Here is a 20,714-nt window from a genome sequence, read left to right as displayed (position 1 = left end):
TCTCAAGTGATCCTCAGTACCGCATTATCATCCTTTGAAGTTTGACAACTGTAGGCCAAAGCTTTTTAGAACAGATCAGACACCACTTTCAGTTTCAAGATCATGTAAGCTTGAGAGCATCTATAGGGCAGTCACTGTATGAAGGTAGACTTCCGCAGATCCAAGCATTCTCCAGTTATTGACTGGAAACTGTTTTCAGTATTGAGATCACAATGTCTTTGACTTTTCACAAACTAATCTCTAAAACAACAGTAATCACCTAGTGATCAAAGGCAATCATCCTTTGAAGTTTGACAACTGCAGATCAAAGAATTCTCTGTTTTTTTTTTATCTGAAACCTAAATGTCTACCGTCTGGCAGACCAAATACTAGCTAACACAAACAAAACACTAGAGATGCTTTTGAGAAAAGCGCATGTCTTCCACAACTGCCTAATCATCTAAATAGTAAGTCAGTCTTTATATACTGTTTACTTTATCCACATGTGCATGCGCTTTCTTGAACCAAAAGGACGCCTATACTACTAGTAGCATAGGTGCCAGTTTGGGGGCAAAACTGCGCAAGAAATCTGAGTGTTTTTGGTAATTCAAGGGCCATAATTCCGAAGTGCCGAGGCCGATTTGGCTAGTTATCGAACTTGGCTGAGCACTTATTGGCAGACACATTTTGTTGAAGTTTGGTGAAGATCGGATGAGAAATGTTCGACTTAGCGTGTGGACAAGCTTTGTGACAGACAGACAGACACACAGACAGGAGTAAATCTGTATGTCTCCCACACCAGTGTGGTGGGAGACATAAATATACTCATTTTTCTTTGAAGAAGGGTGTTCAATCTGCTAAAACATGCTATCTGACCAATGTGACTACTACTAGAAAGTCACTTTAAATATAGAAACTGCTAAAACATGCTATCTGACCAATGTGACTACTGCTAGAAAGTCACTTTAAATATAGAAACATCTATATGACTTTTATGAATATAAAATGCAACAGAAAACAAGGAAAAAATATAGAACAATTTTAATGACACTTTCAATTTAACATTATCACATTGTTTCAGTAGAGATTCTATTTCATTCTTGCATAGCAAATAGTGTAAACTGAAGGGAAAAAAGAATATCACAGCAACAGAAATAATAACACTGATATTCTTTACACAATCAGGTACAGTTTAAGTAACAGAAAAATATTTAACAGAATTGAACTTTTTTCAGCAGTACAGGTCACTTCCTTTAAAACCACAGCAAATTAGTTATAACAAACTTTAACAAGTCTCACAACCTATTCAAAATGTTGTTTTTTTTTTCTATCAGGTGTTTCTGCCAAACTTTTTGACATTGTTTTTTCATAGTTTAAACAGAAATAATGAAATATGAGATAAAAGATGGATTTTTCAATTGTAGTAACATTTTTTACATGGAAACTACCACACCATATAATTTCAGCAGCACTTCAGTCATCATAATCATCTATAGTGTATTCTTCCTCCTCTTCCTGTGTAGAATTCACATTTGACTGGCTGCTGCTGATGACATCATCAGTGTCTCCAGGCAACACAGATTGTACTGTCTTCTGATTGGCTGATGTTGAGGCATCATCATCTTCTATATCTATATCTTTCTCATCAAGTTTTTCGTACCTGAAATTTTCATAAATTAAGAAGACATTTCTCAGAGAGACAGTAACTAATAGTTTAATTCAAATACAACCCTTGATTATAATTGACCAATAAATCATTTTGCCCACAGTAAATGTCATCCCCCAACCACCACCACCCCTTTACACATTACCGTGTTTTCATAAAGAAGTCTGTAAAGTTTCAAAGTTAAATGTTACTTGGCAATGCATATGTAATTTTTCAAAGCTTTTATTTAAACTACACTTCAACATTAAAAATAACAGCAATGGTATTGCAGTTTATTTTGAAATAAATTTTCTATCTTGAACTAACATTCCATAAGAGTTTTCTTTTTTCAATGGATGATTTGTTTGCTTTATTTTAGTTAAGTGTTATTGAAAGGAAAATCTGTAAAACTCAGTCACCAGAAGTTAATCAAAGTAGATTGTAGATTCAAACATTGCCATTGTGTACTTTTATAAGCTGCATAAACGTTTATTTGTTTTAAATCACCAAGAATTGAGCTAACAGCCCTTCAAGTAATACATGGCATTCATCATATATAATGTTAGGTAAACAAAAATATTTATTTGAAATGTTCAGAAAAGTAAATATTTACTGCTGGTTGGGCAATACTTGACTTCAGAGTAAACAAATCTCAATGCAAGACTAGGTACTTGAAAACTCCTGTGACAGTTAAATTGCAAAACAGGCAATCAACCTCAAAAATAACTTTAGACTGAAGTTTGACAGACTTCTATAACAGGAAGTATTTACTACAGTGAAACACCGCTCGCTCGAGGTTGCAAGGGGATGAGCAAAATGCTCGAGTTATCCATGGTTTCGAGCGACCCAAACATTGACCAACATATGAAAAAAATTGAAGTTTGTTTTACCAATTGTCATCGAGACCATTTGCAGAGGAAATGGTGATGCGTAATAATAACACACTCGTGACATTTTCAAAAAACGTATTACAAACATTATTTATGATAGATCGTAAATGGCACATGTGAAGAAACAGCTAAGACATTTTTTTTTTATTTGAAATACTGTAACCGAATTTGCAATTTTCTTCTCCAAATTAAGATCTCATAATTATTGTCTCAATTTTATGAAAAGGCTATATTATTTCCTTTACTTGCATGCAAACAACTGTTGATTAAAATATTAAGATCTCATAATTATCTTAACGATCCCACAGAAAAAATTAATAATTAATAACAATTTTGATCAATAAAATTTTTCTTCCACCTTACATCAATAATTAATCTCATTATCAGATCAAATATACCGACAAACAAACATTTAAGATAGTCGGGGAATAGACCATGCAATTCTCACGACATGCGAAAATTTTAAATTAACCGATACATTCTGACCGCCAAAGGTGTGAAAATTTTTGACACCTCTGCTCCAGTTTGCCATAAGCAACAAAGAGTAAATTAATACACAGGGACCAGGTGTCATGCTCGAGCGATCGAGTTATCGATGCTCGACCCAGCCATGGTAATTTCACATAGAAAATAGAAGGAAATCGGCCGGGACCACATGAACTGCTCGAGCGAGCCCCGGTGCTCGAGTCATCGATGCTCAAGCGAGCGGTGTTTCACTGTATATTGGATCAAACTTATTCATGTCACTTGTTACAAAATAAGCTGTTTCCTACTGATAGACATTATGTTTGTTGTATGCATCCACAAAATTGCTCATATTCTATGTTGCTTAGTGATACAGCACCAGGAAATACCAGGTAAAATATTATACCCAAAGAAAGTTTATCAGTAATCTGATACAAGGAATTTATTTGCAGTTGAATATCTACCCAATAAATTAATAATTTCTTAGGTGACAGTGTTTTTTTTTAAAATGTGGACTTTTGCAAGGAAAAAAATAGCACAACAAATCTAAAACTTGAGGGCCATGATGGCCCTAAATCGCTCACCTGTTATCACTGCACTTGAGAACAAGAAGGTCCTCAGAAAAAATATCTAAGTCCAAAGGACAGGAACAACATAGGGAAGAAATTTAACCAAAAAGAAATTTTTTTTTTTAAAGGTACAGATATGTCAAAATACACCTAAAAATTGGAGGTACCATCCATGTTGTACCACAGAAAAGTGGTCTCGGTTTTTCCCTACAGCTAGTAATAAAAAAGTTACTAAAACTAAGCTATTTATAGTAGTGCAAAAGGGAAGTAATTAAAAAGAAAATTATTGTAAGTGAACAAAAGAAGGATCTGCCAAATAAATCTGTTGACATTAATGAAATTTCAGATCAGTATCTTCATTAGTTATGGAGATATACCCATTTTAATTTGAAATAAAGGGAGGTAATTTGACATAAAAAAAGTCCATTGTTATCTACCCTGATTGGCTCAGTCCAACTAATGACAATAATGAAATTTCAAATAAGTACTTTAAGTACTTACTGATATAAATTCATTTTGATTACAATCAGGGGAGGTAATCAGATATAAAATAACTCTGGAACCTACGATTGGATCTGATTTGTCATGGAATCCAAGGCCAGTTCAAGAAAGGAACCAAGATCTTGTGGTGATACAAGTTGTGTGCAAGTTTGGTTAAAATCAAATCATAAATGAAGCTGCTATTGTGCAGACAAGGTCAAAATAGCTTATTTTGGCCCTTTCAGGGGCCATAACTCTGAAACCCATTATGGGATCTAACCGGTTCAATAAAGGAACCGAGATCTTATGGTGACACAAGTTTTGTGCAAGTTTGATTAAATTCAAATCATAAATGAAGCTGCTATTGTGCAGACAAGGCCAAAATAGCTAATTCTGGCCCTTTCAGGGGCCATAACTCTGGAACCCATATCGGAATCTGGCCAGTTCAAGAAAGGAACCAAGATCTTATGGTGATACAAGTTGTGTGCCAGTTTGGTAAAAATCAAATCATAAATAAAGCTGCTATTGTGCAGACAAGGTCAAAATAGCTAATTTTGGCCCTTTCAGGGGCCATAACTCTGGAACCCATATTGGGATCTGGCCAGTTCAAGAAAGGAACCGAGATCTTATGGTGACACAAGTTTTGTGCAAGTTTGATTAAATTCAAATCATAAATGAAGCTGCTATTGTGCAGACAAGGCCAAAATAGCTAATTCTGGCCCTTTCAGGGGCCATAACTCTGGAACCCATATCGGAATCTGGCCAGTTCAAGAAAGGAACCAAGATCTTATGGTGATACAAGTTGTGTGCCAGTTTGGTAAAAATCAAATCATAAATAAAGCTGCTATTGTGCAGACAAGGTCAAAATAGCTAATTTTGGCCCTATCAGGGGCCATAACTCTGAAACCCATATTGGGATCTGGCCAGTTCAAGAAAGGAACCGAGATCTTATGGTGATACAAGTTGTGTGCAAGTTTGGTTAAAATAATATCATAAATGAAACAACTATTGTGCAGACAAGAAATTGTTGACGGACGGACGCACGGACTGACGACGGACGAAGGGTGATCACAAAAGCTCACCTTGTCACTATGTGACAGGTGCCCTAAAAAATGGGAATTCCAAACTGTAACCAAGGCGCTGTAATTTCTGACGACATGCACAGTGCGGATGTACTTTTGGACTTTAGCACCTGATTGGAAGTCTGACTCACAACAGTATTTTATCTGATCTGTTTAGATCTATATGGCATAATAGATAAGAACCTGCCAAAAATGAATCAATTCAGCTTTTATCTGTCTTCCATTAACGCTTTTGTAAATAATGGATAGAAATTCTAAACTGGTTTCTTTTTACATATCTAACATAATTTGTCTACTTTTCTTAAACCAATGTTGAGCTGTTAAAAAAAACCTTGAAATATCAGGGTTGCAAAAATATGTGATATAACCAGAAGAAAACATCGCTTTGAACTTGTTTTACGAGGGGTGTTCAAAAAATACCCAGAAAAGTGCTCTCATTTCTTTATTTCTAGTCTCATTTTGCTAAAATTTGAAACTATGACGGATATGAACATGCTGAATTCAAATACCTAAATTACAGATTTCAGAACATGCACAATATTTATTTGTCATCTCCCAGGCAATGCCATCACCTCAAAAGCGGCCCAACGTCATTATGATGCTGTCATATCACACTCTATTAATCAATACTATTCGTGATTACCATTGATTCAATGTTTATCACCATTAAATGCATTTTACACCTTCCTAAGAATAAATAAATACTGTTCATATGATGTTCCTGTCGTATTGAAGAAATTGGACACTGAACTGAGGCCCTATCAAGGAGCTCTTTAATTTATGAAATGTGACTGAACGTTATTTTTCATGTCTGTAACACAAGTCGTGAGCAATATTCTCCTGACCACTTTTAAAGGTCACGTCCCACTAATAAAATTTTGTTTTCTTCAGGGCATTGTCCCTTAAACCTTTTTCAGCATAGCATTTGTCTTTCCTTGATTTTCGATTCAAAACACATAATGTTATCTCACATATCCGTTCAACACTGATTTTCAAGTGACGACCAACTCAATATGCCTGCCAAATATTTTAATGATGTCACATTTGTAATTTGACATTATTGGCGTAACGCTTACTTTTCATATCAATATTCACCTAATTTAAGAAAAGGTAGCTTGAAAAATGGGTAAGTGGCAAGTAATGTTTTAGCACATGTAAAATAGAAAAAGAGACAAAATTGGGCTGGATGACGTCACATGACGTTGCCACGGGGACTCGCATTTACATATTATTTATCCAAAGACAATCTAATTTTGACATATCAACTCAGTATTTCCTAGTCTACATTTTGTAGCATTTTCATTTATTTTTGATGATACATGAAGAATTGAGAGCACTTTTCTGGGTATTTATTGAACACCCTCGTTAGTGTAACTGATAAGAGTTACTAAATTAACATCATCTGCCATGTTTAATAATCAAATCACAAATAATCAACTTGCTTTGTAATATTTCAATAATAAACATAAACAACAGGAGAGAAACTCAGGTGGTAGATGACACATGATCAATATCCTTTACAAAATATGCACATATGACAACAGGCAAACATGTAGTAAACAGAAAACATGGAAATTCCTTAAAAACCCAGGTTTTCAAACTTTGCATCACGCCAACAGGTTCTGCTTAATAAAGGGTCAAGTTATATTATACATACCTGACTGCTTCCTATCATGCCATTCAGAAGTACAGTTATAACAAAAGTGGATGTGTCATTCCAACAAGACAACAGGTCCTTTTTTAAGGGAGAGAAACTTGAGCTATTTTAGGCTAGGAAAACAGCCAATAAATAACAACAAGAGCTGTCGGAGGACAGCAAGGCTCGACTATTCAACAGCCTTGTCAATTGAATTAATACGAGTCGAAAAAGGGGCATAATTTTGTAAAAATGGGAAAAAGGGTTATGGAACCTTCAAAGTGCTTATCAGCTCATAAAGTGAACAAGTGCGTGAAGTTTCAATCCTTTCCCATAGGTGGATACTAAAATACCAGCTTACATACAAAAACTTAAATCCATACTTCTAGTATTGAAAACTGTGGGACGGACAAAGAGGGATCACTTATACATTGATTTCTCTACTAGACTTAGGGAGAATACACATATGTAGTTCTTGTAAACGATGTCTATAATCTGACTCCTGACAATCATATGACTGATTTCCACAGTGTGTCCCACAGGCACATATGTGTGCAACCAGAACCAACAAATAAACAAGATTTTAATTGTTAGACATCAATACTTTTATTCAGGCTAGATAAGACCTTGTGGCGGAAAATTGGCTGCAGACGGGGGCTAAATCCCAAAATTTTATACAGTCCCAGGGAGACAACTAACTGCCTTCCCTTAATGGTACACTGGCAAGTCAGTAACCCAGGTTGGAAACCTTGGTGTCAGTCCCAACAGTTGCACACCCTGATGTGGACGGTTGTTAGCGGGCAGCCCGAATTACATCTGACTCCTGAGCTACTGCGGTCCCGGACGTAACCCTGCCCGGGGCCTCCCCTCCATACATAGAGGTGGAGGGGGGTGCCAACGTTACCCTGGAGTGCACCCCACCATAACACACAAAACTAATACACACAATGAACCTGCATGCCTTCAAGCAAGTCAGGCCGGGAGAAAGAGCCAGGCTGATGTACCCGTAACCCCCTTCTTCGTCTCCCCGGGCCGCCACAGAAAATGATATGGCCCGGGGAGACGAAGAAGGGGGTTACGGGTACATCAGCCTGGCTCTTTCTCCTGGCCTGACTTGCTTGAAGGCATGCAGGTTCATTGTGTGTATTAGTTTTGTGTGTTATGGTGGGGTGCACTCCAGGGTAACGTTGGCACCCCCCTCCACCTCTATGTATGGAGGGGAGGCCCAGGGCAGAGTTACGTCCAGGACCGCAGTAGCTCAGGAGTCAGATGTAATTCGGGCTGCCCGCTAACAACCGTCCACATCAGGGTGTGCAACTGTTGGGACTGACACCAAGGTTTCCAACCTGGGTTACTGACTTGCCAGTGTACCATTAAGGGAAGGCAGTTAGTTGTCTCCCTGGGACTGTATAAAATTTTGGGATTTAGCCCCCGTCTGCAGCCAATTTTCCGCCACAAGGTCTTATCTAGCCTGAATAAAAGTATTGATGTCTAACAATTAAAATCTTGTTTATTTGTTGGTTCTGGTTGCACACATATGTGCCTGTGGGACACACTGTGGAAATCAGTCATATGATTGTCAGGAGTCAGATTATAGACATCGTTTACAAGAACTACATATGTGTATTCTCCCTAAGTCTAGTAGAGAAATCAATGTATAAGTGATCCCTCTTTGTCCGTCCCACAGTTTTCAATACTAGAAGTATGGATTTAATAGGGATTATCTAGAATCTTGTATTCGATAATCCTTCTTAAATACATCACTTGGTGGGTGGGTCGGTGCGTTTTTGGTAATGGTACGGTACGGTACGGAATTTAGCAATGCCGTAGATACTCTTCAAAGGAGGCGCAATATTATCACAATCCGGGAACTTGCTGGAACAACCAAAAAACCGCTAAACAATTGAACGCACCCGCCCACCCTCCCCTTATGGAACAATTTTCTGCTGGTTTTTTCTTATTTTTCAGGGACTCTTTTTTTCCTAGAGTCGCGATTTCTTGGAGCTAGCCCACAATGGTCCCCTAGCCACAACCCGAGTCTGTCTAGTCAGTCGCTTCTCAAGACATAGCCGAGTCTTCAAGAAAAACGGAAGGAATTCGTATATAAACATTCTTCTTGGTGATACACGTTTCTGTGTGATAAGTTGGTTGATCGTATACACGTAGGCTTATTAACCAAAAACTTCTAAGTCGGAAAAGGGGCATAATTTTGAAAAAAATGCAAAGTAGAGTTATGGGACATACGCAGTGCATGTCAGATCATGACAATGAATAAGTGTGTGAAGTTTCAATCCATTCCCACAAGTGGTTACTGAGATACCAGCTTACATACAAAACCTTAACCAACAATTTCCAAGTCGAAAAGGGGCATAATTTTGTAAAAAAGCAAAAAAGAGTTATGGAACCTGTGCAATGTAGGTCAGTTTATCACAGTGAATAAGTGTGTGAAGTTTCAATCCATTCCCACAAGTGGTTACTGAGATACCAGCTTACATAACAAACCTTAACCAAGAATTTCTAAGTCGAAAAAGGGGCATAATTTTGTAAAAAAGCAAAATAGAGTTATGGAACCTTTGCAATGTAGGTCAGTTTATCACAATGAATAAGTGTGTGAAATTTCAATCCATTCCCAAAGTGGTTACTGAGACATCAGCTTACATACAAAACCTTAAACAAATCGGGACGCCGACGCATGGGTGAGTCCAATAGCTCTACTATTCTTTGAATAGTCGAGCTAAAAATGATATCACTGTGTGAACTGTGAACTTACCTGCCAATTTTATGACTAGAAAATCTGCATATTTCTTGAATAAATGATATCTGACCTGGAATAGAATTAAAATTTGCATATATAAAATGTAAACAAGAGCTCTGCAAAGAGGGGAAGATTCCCCAAAGTTCTAGGACAAGGAAGTAGCATTTAAAACTAGAGCTATCACTAAAGGTGATGAATGTACCCCCCGCATGCACTGACACAGTACATTGCAATTTGACGCACACAAGACTGCATAATTATGTGGACTGTATGTATATAGTATAGTAACAAAAAACAAAGTCCCATAACTATGCAGAATATTTATCTAAAAGAATGTAACATGCACCATGCACAACTAGGGTTGGTATTGATCACTTGTGTTAAGTTTCATTAAATTGTGTGCAAGGGTTTGGTAGATTAGGCATGCACAAGATTGCATATGCAGACTGTATGTACATAGTATTTTAACAAGAAACAAAGTCCCATAACTCTGCAATTTTTGTTGCTGAAAGAACCTAACATGCCCCATGCACAACTACTGTCGTTACTATTCACTTGTGTGAAGTTTCATTAAATTGTGTCAAGGGGATGAGGAGAGATGGTGCGCACAAGATTGTGTCTATGGATATAGTATAGTAACAAAAAAACAAAGTCCCATAACTCTGCAATTTTTTTTTTCTAAAAGAACCTAACATGCCCCATGCACAACTACTGTTGGTACTGATCACTTGTGTGAAGTTTCATTAAATTGTGTCAAGGGGATGAGGAGAGATGGTGCGCACAAGATTGTGTCCATGTATATAGTATAGTAACAAAAAAACAAAGTCCCATAACTCTGCAAATTTTTTCTCTAAAAGAACCTAACATGCCCCATGCACAACTACTGTTGGTACTGATCACTTGTGTGAAGTTTCATTAAATTCTGTCAAAGGGATAAGGAGAGATGGTGCGCACAAGATTGCGTCTACGGACAGACAGACAACCTGAAACCAGTATACCCCCCTTACAACTTTGTTGTCGGGGGGGTACAAAAAATTTTGTTTTTGGGTGTATGTGCGGTAGAGAAGAATGTAAAGTGGCAGTAGGTTGAGGGGTTTGGGGATTTATGCAGCAGTGGTCATAGAATACCAAGGCACAAGAAACTAAAAATGATTTTTTTCTCTTTAGGAGGTGTGTGTGTGTGTGTGTGGGGGGGGGGGGGATAATGGGTATGTGGTGGGGATCAGTAATGTGGATTGTTGCATGCCTCAAACCATTTCAGTACCACCAACTTTTATTCCAAGTTTAAAGTCAATACCTTGAACAGTTTTGAAGTTGTGCTCTGAACACAAAGTACAAGGGACAGATTTGTGACCCTTGACCTTTGACCTTTGAACAAAGTTCAGGCGCTATGCACACTGTCTGATCACCACCAAACTATGCACCAAGTTTGAAGTAAAACCTTGAATGGTTATAAAGTTATGCTATGGACACAAAATATGTCTGACCAAATTTGACTTTGTTGTGACCTTGACCTTTAATCTACAGACCTGGGTCATGCATTCTGCACATTGTCTCACTGCCACATACATATGTAACTAGACTGAAGTCAATACCTTGAATGGTTATTAAGTTATGCTCCAGACACAAAACACGAAGGACAAATTTGACCTTTCCACTTGTAATACTGACCTGTGACCTACCAACCTGGTTCATGTGCTCTTCAAACTGTCTCACTGCCATCTACTTATATGCCAAGTAAATAACTAGACTGGTTATTGTGTTATGCTCCCAACACGAAATATGAAGGATGGACAATACGCACTATCTATTTTTCCAAAACGGGCGTATAAAAAGGAAAATTAAATTTCATACCAACAAAATCTAAAATACTATATTACATTTACAAATAGACATAAATGACACCACTAAACGGATTAAAGAAGACTTTCATTTACGCATTATCTTTTGTCTTAAACATGCATTCTACTATCATGTCATGTTTTAAAACAGTCCTAACATTACAATATCCAAGTTCTTGACACTTGTAAGTCTATAATATGTGCAAAAAAGCAGTTATCCCTTATAGACTGACATATTCTTAAACAGAAGATTCACATTCTTTCCCAACAGAGTTACTAAACAAACACATGTATATAAAGAGTAGGCTGACCTGTGTCATGAAGTGTTGTATTTATAAGTGAGATATATGGTATCAACTCTGTCTGTAACACAACTGGAGGTGCTCTGTGCCCTGAAATACCAAAACAATTAGTGGCATAAAACATTTTGAAACTGATATTGAGAATAACGATATTTACTTCCAACTGCATAAAGCTTTAATTTTTTTTTATAATATTTCTCCTGCTAATTGTGATCAATAGGATTGATAATGTGTTTTATTTAAAAAAAAATATTTTGTGATTGAATACTTACATTTATACAGCTTTTAAGCATTAGAGGATAGAAAGATAATAGCTAGAAGTATTTTTTTCTAATTTTATTCCACCTTTAAAGTAACCAAACAGTCATGATCTTGGCGCCGACAGTAATTAGAACAGGTCATTGTAGGATTGTACCAAGACGGAAATTTTCGAAATCAAAGAAATATACAAAATTCTGGTAAAGTGATAATAGGCCTGTTTTTCTATCTTGCTTGCCCAAACATTTATGGAATAAATCAATGCTTCATAATTTTCATTTGTGACTGACTCACATGGAAAGTTGGGTGGAGGCTGAAGTTCTAGAGGGTATGTTACATAAACATTTCAGACTCAAATAAAGCTTTGTGTAAGAGCTCACTGAATTCAGCTCAATGACCAGGGCATCTCTAGTAATTACTAATCCTACCTTCCTTAACAGCAGAGTGGAACTTTACTTACTCTTCTATGAGGCAGGGTTGTCTGGTTTCCGGCTTATAATGGCCCCGCAGAATGGGCCGAGCAAAACCTGTTTTAATTACTGTCGGCGCCAAGATCAAGACTGTTTGGTTACTTTAAAGGTGAAAGTAATTTATACGAAGTGTGACAGCTGCCAAATGCTAGTTTTTCAGCTGAACTTTAAGGACTGAAGCAAGTGCTTTTTGCTGTTACTATGATACATTAAAAACATTTTCATTCTCAATTGAAACTTATAGTACAAATTATTTAAAATACAAAAAACAAAAATACCAGATAAAATTCTGCTTTATCCTAATATATACCTTTTTTGTCACATACTTTACTAACATATTTTTCAAGCACATATATAGCAGCTTGGTCTAGAGTTCAGAAGATGTAAATATTGTTCAACTATTTATTATACAGCCACTCCAACAAATCGAAGAAGCTACTAATATACCTCCATAAGAGAGATGGTACAGTGACAGCTTTTAAAGTCTCAATGCAATTTTGTGTATTAGTAGTGTTTCTACATTAATTTTGTGGTTAGAAATATACCCTTTTAACCTGTTTAAGCAGTGATTTATTGTAAGTACTATGGATTTAAGTCATTAATTGTGGAAGTATTTTCTCCAAATACATATTTTGGTGAATGACCAGTTTGTACCTATGATTTATAGCACACAGAACCAAAATTGTACAGTAAGAATTAATATCTTTATCATTGACATCTGAAAGAAATCAAGCGTAACTGAATAAAGCAAGGAGAACAGGAATTAACTAGATAAAAATAAACTGAATGAAAATTTGGCCTTTTTTGCATCAAATAAGAAATTTTTATGAAACAAGAGGGCCATGATGGCCCTATATTGCTCACCTGGTTAAATGGTTGCCATGAAGATTTGCATTTAAGCTTGACCCTGGGGTCATGATTTGCTATGTAAAATCATATGACCCCTCAGGCGGGGTCAATTTTGACCCGGGGTCATGATTTGAACAAACTTGGTAGAGGTCCACTAGGGAATGCTTTACACCAAATATCTAAGCTCCAGGGCTTCTGGTTTTTAAGAAGATTTTTAGTTTTTCCTTTCGGTTGCCATGGCTACCAGAGTTCTGCATGAAATTCAATCTTTGAACAACTTTGTACAGCTTCACCCATGGAACATTCCTGTGAAGATTGGATGAAACTGGCCTTGCGGTTTATAAGGAGATGTTGTTTAAAGTAAAAGTTTATGACAACGGACGACGGACAGTGAGTGATCACAATAGCTCAAAAATATGTTGCCCTCAGCAGGTTACTGGATAAATAAAACTTAAGGTTAGTGTATCTTTTTATGGCCCGGCTAAACACATTGCCACATACTTTGCTCCAACTCGCCCTATAAAGTTCAAGTACATAAAGACAGTAACACAAGTAAAAACATTCTCTACATATCAGTCTGTCTGAAATTTTGAAAAGGGAGTTATATGATGGTTAAATAGTTTTGCAAAAACTCACCACGAAACAGAAATCTAGCACTATCTGAATTCTGTCGGGCCTGAAAACAATACAAGTTCAGTTTTTATATACTGTTAAATGTCACATGCAGCAGATTTAACATTAGAAAATCAGCATACATGGGTAACTTTTTAATATTATATAACTTAATTCAAATATTTTGACATCCAATGATTATTTTATCTTTTTCAAGTACAACCATAACTAACAGCATCAAATCTGAAATGACTTGCTTTACGACATACGGTCATAGTTACACTGGGTATCAATAATGATTCCAGGATATTCTAGTCACTTTTTGTTTTACTATAAATGCAATTATGGCGTTTTACTGCTAGTTTGATAATTATTGTTTGTTATGTATCCATAAATACTGTGGAATCATTTAATTTTGTTGGCATGAAATTTTGTTTGTTTTGGGTTTAACGCCATTTTTTAACAGTATTTCAGTTATGTAATGGCAGGCAGTTAACTTAACCAGTGTTCCTGGATTCTGTACCAAACCTGTTCTCCACACAAGTAACTGCCAACTTCCCACATGTATGAATCAGAGGTGGAGGACGAATGATTTCAGACACAATGTCTTTTATCAAATTATCAAGGAGAACATACGCCGCACCCAGGGATCAAACTCACGGCTCCGCGATCCTTAAATCTGCGCTCTCCTTATTGAACTAAGTGGGCGGGTTGATTTTTGTGGTTCTGGTCAAAGTGGCTATATTGATGCGATATAATTTGTGGATTTTTACTTTTAAAAATAAAATGAGCGAGAACATGAAGGTAAAAGTAAAGTTTCTTGTTTAACGTGGGTAGTCGACGAAAATCCCCACCTGGAATGGATGGAACAACTTATTTCCAGCCGAGCCCACGGCAGGTGTCATATTTACCTCCCCAGCATCCAGTCTAGGCCGATACTGCTGGAAACAGTACCAATTTAAGCATATCACCCAGCACTGAACACCTGTCGGGATATCAGCCGCGACCGGGAATCGAACCCGGCCCGCTGGCGTTGTAGTCCAACCTGCAAACCACTGCGCCACTGACTCCCTCTAGTGTTTCATTGAGATTTTATTTTGTGGTTTTACTCAATCATGAAATGCACGAAAATCAGTCCCCAACAAACATTTAATGATTCCACAGTAACTGAAACATTTACTTAAGAGTGGCCTTACTTGTTTAGAGGCTGTATACCACTGTGGTTTATGTAAGGGTTTCCAGCCCAGACCACCTCCCCCACTGTCTGTATGTCTGGCTCTGCTACTGTTGGAGAACATTATACCACGGGTAGCAACTGAGGCTGCATAGTGTTGCAGTGCTGACCTGGACTAAAACACATTAAAATATACATTATTTAAATTGTATTACATGTTCTCCATGTTTCCATCACCAGAACTGGAAAATGATGATAAGTGGAAGAATAATCTTATGAAGTAATGCAGAAATCTACTAGAAAAGCTTTACACAAAATATATCAAAGAGGTTGTTATTCTAATAAAACCATTTCTGTAACAAGAGCACCACCTTGCAGGTGCAGATGCTCATCTGACTTTTTTGTCTCTGTATAAGTCTAAAAGGGGCCACAATTCTTGCATAAAGTAGGGTGGAGTTATGTTTCTTGCTGTACTGAGTCAGCTTTTGATGGTGAACAAGTTTTGCGAGTTTTAAAGCAATAGCTTTGATAGTTTAGGAGAAAAACTGACTTAAACTCCAAACTTAACAAAGAAATCTGATTTTCTAAGTCCAAAAGGGGCCATAATTCTTGCAAAAAGCAATGTAGAGTAACAGTACTTGCTGTGTAGAGTCAGCTTTTAATGGCAAATACCTGCTCTAAGTTTTAAAGCAACAGCTTTGACCCATTGTTTATATGACTAAAAGATTGTTGAAAAAGATGTTAAACACCAGGCCTCGACCTTAACTTTTTTCAGCAGTTGCCAGCAGGTCCATCAACTGCTAAAATCTAGTAGACCTGCTCAGACTTTAGCGGACCTCCAATTCTATCACATAAATTGTGATGTTGTAGACATCATAACTTCATATGACTCAAAGAAACAGGACTTATTTCTAAAATAATTAAAAATGGAAGACAGTAGCAATCTGTTATCCCGAAAAGTCTGAATTTTATTATCATAGTATGTACCGTTTATTTACTTTAAGAAAGAAATAAACAATCAAGATTGCGCTGTTTGAAATTTTACAAAACATTATATGAAAATTTCATCGTTTTTAAAGAATTTTGCCTACATTCCTGTCGATATCTTATCAAAATTGTTCTAGAATTCAAACTGTATTAGTTCTCAAGCGGTGTTGAAAATTTGAAGCGATTATATTAAAAAATGAATGCACTACACGCGTTTTTTGTGTCAAAAGTAACCGCGATGTAAATTAGATATTACGATAGGGTGCACTTGCTTGTGGAAAGGAAAATTACCAGCATGATGTTTTGATATTTTTACGATTCGCGGGTAAATTCTAGTCAATCCAGGTAGTTTTGCCTGATGTAATTTCTCAATTTGGTAAAGTTACCACGTAAAAACCACTCGCCCGATCGATGGAGTAGTCCATTCGTACTATCCTGACTTGAACTCGCCAATGCTTATAACTGTAGAATGCCGTACTTAATTAAGGCAAAATCAACTTTCGTTTTGTGAATTTGCCGATATGGGTACGACTATTCCCCCTTTTTTTCACTTTTAAGGGTTTTATTTTATTTGCAGACCGTGACTGAAAAGTGGTTGACCGTTGGTCTACCCAACTTTTGATAGTTAGTGGACCTGCCGATATTTTGCTTGCGTCAGTCCAACGGTCCACTGCTAAGGTCTAGGCCTGAACACACACACACATATAGCTTTGACAGAGGGGGGCCAAGTGTTGCAAGTTTTAAGGCAATAGCTTTGATAGTTTAGTAGAAAAGCTGACCTAAACACAAAACTTAACCAGGCAACACCAATGCCGACACCGATCATGTGATGACAATAACTCAGCATTTTTTCCCCCCCAAAAAATCAAATGAGTTGAAAAAAGAAATTTCAAACTGAAACTGGATAAAAAATATTTTCTTTCCTGACAAAAAATCTCAATATAACTTGACTAATTGAAAAGAAGACAAAAAGTCCTTAAATAATATGCTAGTAAAAGACGTCATGTCATTATTATACATACAGCCCAGTCTATGGTAAGGTAGTCAGCATCACTGAGATATTCACTGGCCGACACTACATCCTCAATACTGGAGAAAAATTCCACATAGTTCTGATGTAGGTAAGCACCAAAGAAGTCTCCGGACAGATGTGACTTCTCCACTACATCCTGCAGATAAAAGGAAATTTTCTTAAGGACGTATGCTAGAATTTGGTGCGAAAATTTTCCCAATAACAGAATTTCTTCAAACTGGATACTGAAGGACAATCATCTAAGAAACAAAAAAATGCAATAAAAATCATAGGTCACCGGTATCGAAAAAGAGTTATCTGCCCTTGAAAACTGCATTTCCCCCAAAAATGGCGTTTTCAAGGGCAGATAACTCTTTTTCGATACCGGTGACCTATGATTTTTATTGCATATTTTTGTTTCTTAGATGATTGTCCTTCAATATCCAAAGTTTAAAGAAATTCTGTTATTGGGAAAATTTTCGCCCATCTCATATACAGGGAATTCTAGCGTACGCCTTTAATTTCCTAGGTTTCTTAATTTCCTAGGGGTTTATAATGATGATGTCTAAACATGGAACTGATGATAATAAATACTTCATTTAATGTTAATCAAGCATCTGATAGTAACAAACACAACATGAACAACTTCTCAAAAATAACTTTGTTTGGCTTTAATGTCATCTTTTAATTCACTGTTTGTCCAAAGCTCTGTCTACTGAATTTATAGCCATATGTAGCATAATTTATAACACACGCTCTTATTGTCCATAATAGACATTTGTTATAAGTATGTTGTTTCATTTAAGATATAAGAGATAAACAGCTATTTATCTTAAGCAGACAACACCAGTAATGCCTTTATTTAAATAAAACTTATGGAAAGCAAAGCTAACAACTTTATAAACATGGTATATAAAAATTATAATAGTATAAACAAACTTTTAGTCAAAATATGCTTGTTTTCACACAAACACAAACAACTAAATAAACAGATGAAGAATATCTGATATACTGAAAGACTTTCCATCTATCTATGAATGAGTCATTACCTCTGGGTTTACTTGTAACGGATTCCTATAATACTGAGACAGATGTGTAGGTAATACTGCTGCATTTTCATCGTCCTTTGAAGGCTCATCTCCTAAATTTAAGAGAAATAATAGTTCTTACATCACCTCGAGTACATTACTCTTAATGACTGATTTTCTGTTATATTTAGATAATCAGCTATTCCACAGTAAAACAAATAAGAGCTGTCCGTAAGACAGCCCATGCTCAACTTTTCAAATAATTGACCCAGAAGCAGGAAAATATTACCCTAAATGTTAAAATAGCTATAGAGTTTCAATCCAGTATCAGCATTAGTTTTGGAGATAGTAACTTGCATGCAAAACTTTAACCAGAAGTTTCTAAGTCCAAAAGGGGGCATAATTTGGCCAAAATGCAGGTCAGAGTTATGGGACTTGATGCAATCAACTAGTTTTATAACCCAGAAGGCACATGTGAAGTTTCAATTTAATATCTGCATTTGTTCTGCAGATAGTAACTTGCACGCAAAACTTTAACCAGAATTTTCTAAGTCCAAAAGGGGGCATAAATTGCCCAAAATACATGTAAGAGTTATGGGACTTGACCCAGTGAGGTTGGTAATTGATCTAGAAAAAGAAGAAAATAGGTTTCAAATCTATATGCCTTTAAGTTATAGCTGTATGTACTTGCACGCAAAACTTTAACCAGGATTTTCTAAGTCCATAAGGGGGCATAATTTGGCCAAAATGCAGGTCAGAGTTATGGGACTTGATGCTATCAACTAGTTTTATAACCCCAAAGACACACGTGAAGTTTCAATTTAATATCTGCATTAGTTTTGAAGATAGTAACTTGCATGTAAAACTTCAACCAGGATTTTCTAAGTCCAAAAGGGGGCATAATTTGCCCAAAATACATGTCAGAGTTATGGGACTTGACCCAGTGAGGTTGGTAATTGATCTAGAAAAAGAAAAAATAAGTTTCAGATCTATGTGCCTTTAAGTAATAGCTGTACATACTTGCACGCAAAACTTTAACCAGGATTTTCTAAGTCCAAAAGGGGGCATAATTTGGCCAAATGCAGGTCAGAGTTATGGGACTTGATGCTATCAACTAGTTTTATAACCCCGAAGACACATGTGAAGTTTCAATTCAATATCTGCATTAGTTTTGGAGATATTAACTTGCATGTAAAACTTTAACCAGGGTTTTCTAAGTCCAAAAGGGGGCATAATTTGCTCAAAATACATGTCAGAGTTATGGGGCTTGACCCAGTGAGGTTGGTAATTGACCTAGAAAAAGAAAAAACAAGTTTCAAAGCTATACGCCTTTAAATGATAGCCATATGTACTTGCATGCAAAACTTTAACCAGGGTGTGACGCCAACGCCAATGCCAGGGTGAGTAGAATAGCTAGACTATTCTTTGAATAGTGGAGCTAAAAATATTTAAAACTACAAAATGTCAGACAAACACTTTATTATTTTTTTTTAATACATGACTTTTGTTTAGGTTTTAAGTCACCACCAGTACAGGTTAAGCAGAGACATTCTAGCTGTCAACGCTGGCAGAAAACACCAGGTACCCCTCCAGGCATTACTTCAGGCACTGGCAGGCACAAAGAAAAGACTAATTCATTGACTGAAAATTGTTTATAGTCGAGGTAACTGTGATTTAACCTATTTTTCAAGACTTTTAATGCTAAACAAAGATCTCAAGACTGAGAACAGTTTCCTGTTTTTGACTGGGTTCAAAAGTGTCTACAGACAGACAGACATGGACGAAACAACGTTAGCAAAACAATATACATTTATTCCTTTAAAGACGGCAAGGGTGGGGCATCAAAATGCTAATACTTACTTTTACAGTACAATATTTTGCCAAGAGCTCTGAACAAGAACAATGATGTATCCCGACCTCCTATGGACATCAAATCCTCATCTTTCTGAATGCTACTGGATTTGCTCAAACCTTTCTTGGAGAAAGAACTTTTCTTTCCCGCAGTAGACGATTTCTTTGACATTCTTGTTTTACTTTTAGAGTAACTTGTTGCTGCTATATCATCAGTATCTACAAAGACAGTAACAAATTATCATGTTGTGACAGCAATAATTTAACTCTGTGTTGTTTTTTTTGTTGGATTTTAACTCACACTGACAAGAAAAGTGTTTAGCATTCAAGCTTTAATGATGGACAACCCCATGAGCACTTCTGAACATTTCCATTCTGTAACAGGTGAGTAGAAACATTTTCTTTCTGCAGGTCAGCTTTCTCAAATGATTTCATTGTATCATTTACTGAACCAGTGCATAACACTTTAATCTAGTCGTGTTCATTTTATGTGTAAAATGTATTAAATAGAGGGTATTTGTTTGTTTCAGTGTAAGACCGAAATATATTTCACCGAGTGAACACTATAATGCAATATTTTCACGAGTGGCACAGCCATAAGTGAAAATGTAAATTATGGTGTTCATAAGTGAAAAATATTTCGATCTTACACTGAAACAAACAAATTTTCTATTAATTTTATGTTCTTTTAATGGTTTTAACCAAATTATATCTAGATTTGTTCGCGCAATGTCATGTGCATGGCATCATGTTACACTTTTCTGTTACACATTTTTATGATAGAATGTATATATTTATGATCCTGTTAGTATTTCTATACATCTATATC

General features: G+C 36.4%; 1 protein-coding gene across 1 annotated transcript in view; it reads right to left on the bottom strand.

Annotated features, from left to right (window-relative positions):
* Window positions 1-1,008: 1,008 nt before the first annotated feature.
* The window catches only part of LOC123524601 (cell cycle checkpoint protein RAD17-like), a 43,107-nt gene continuing 23,401 nt past the window's right edge, over window positions 1,009-20,714 (bottom strand). The window contains exons 10-17 of the mRNA XM_053538697.1: window positions 19,895-20,104; window positions 18,056-18,147; window positions 17,017-17,163; window positions 15,030-15,182; window positions 13,858-13,897; window positions 11,654-11,734; window positions 9,517-9,571; window positions 1,009-1,639 (exon numbers count right to left, since the gene is read on the bottom strand). Of these exons, the coding sequence (XP_053394672.1) occupies window positions 1,453-1,639; window positions 9,517-9,571; window positions 11,654-11,734; window positions 13,858-13,897; window positions 15,030-15,182; window positions 17,017-17,163; window positions 18,056-18,147; window positions 19,895-20,104 (965 nt within the window). The 3' untranslated portion in view covers window positions 1,009-1,452. The remainder of the gene's footprint in view (window positions 1,640-9,516; window positions 9,572-11,653; window positions 11,735-13,857; window positions 13,898-15,029; window positions 15,183-17,016; window positions 17,164-18,055; window positions 18,148-19,894; window positions 20,105-20,714) is intronic.

Source organism: Mercenaria mercenaria, chromosome 3 (assembly GCF_021730395.1).
Source record: "Mercenaria mercenaria strain notata chromosome 3, MADL_Memer_1, whole genome shotgun sequence".
Lineage (NCBI taxonomy): Eukaryota > Metazoa > Mollusca > Bivalvia > Venerida > Veneridae > Mercenaria > Mercenaria mercenaria.
The sequence above is the reverse complement of the archived record's forward strand: the minus strand, read 5'-3'. Positions and strand labels throughout refer to the sequence as shown.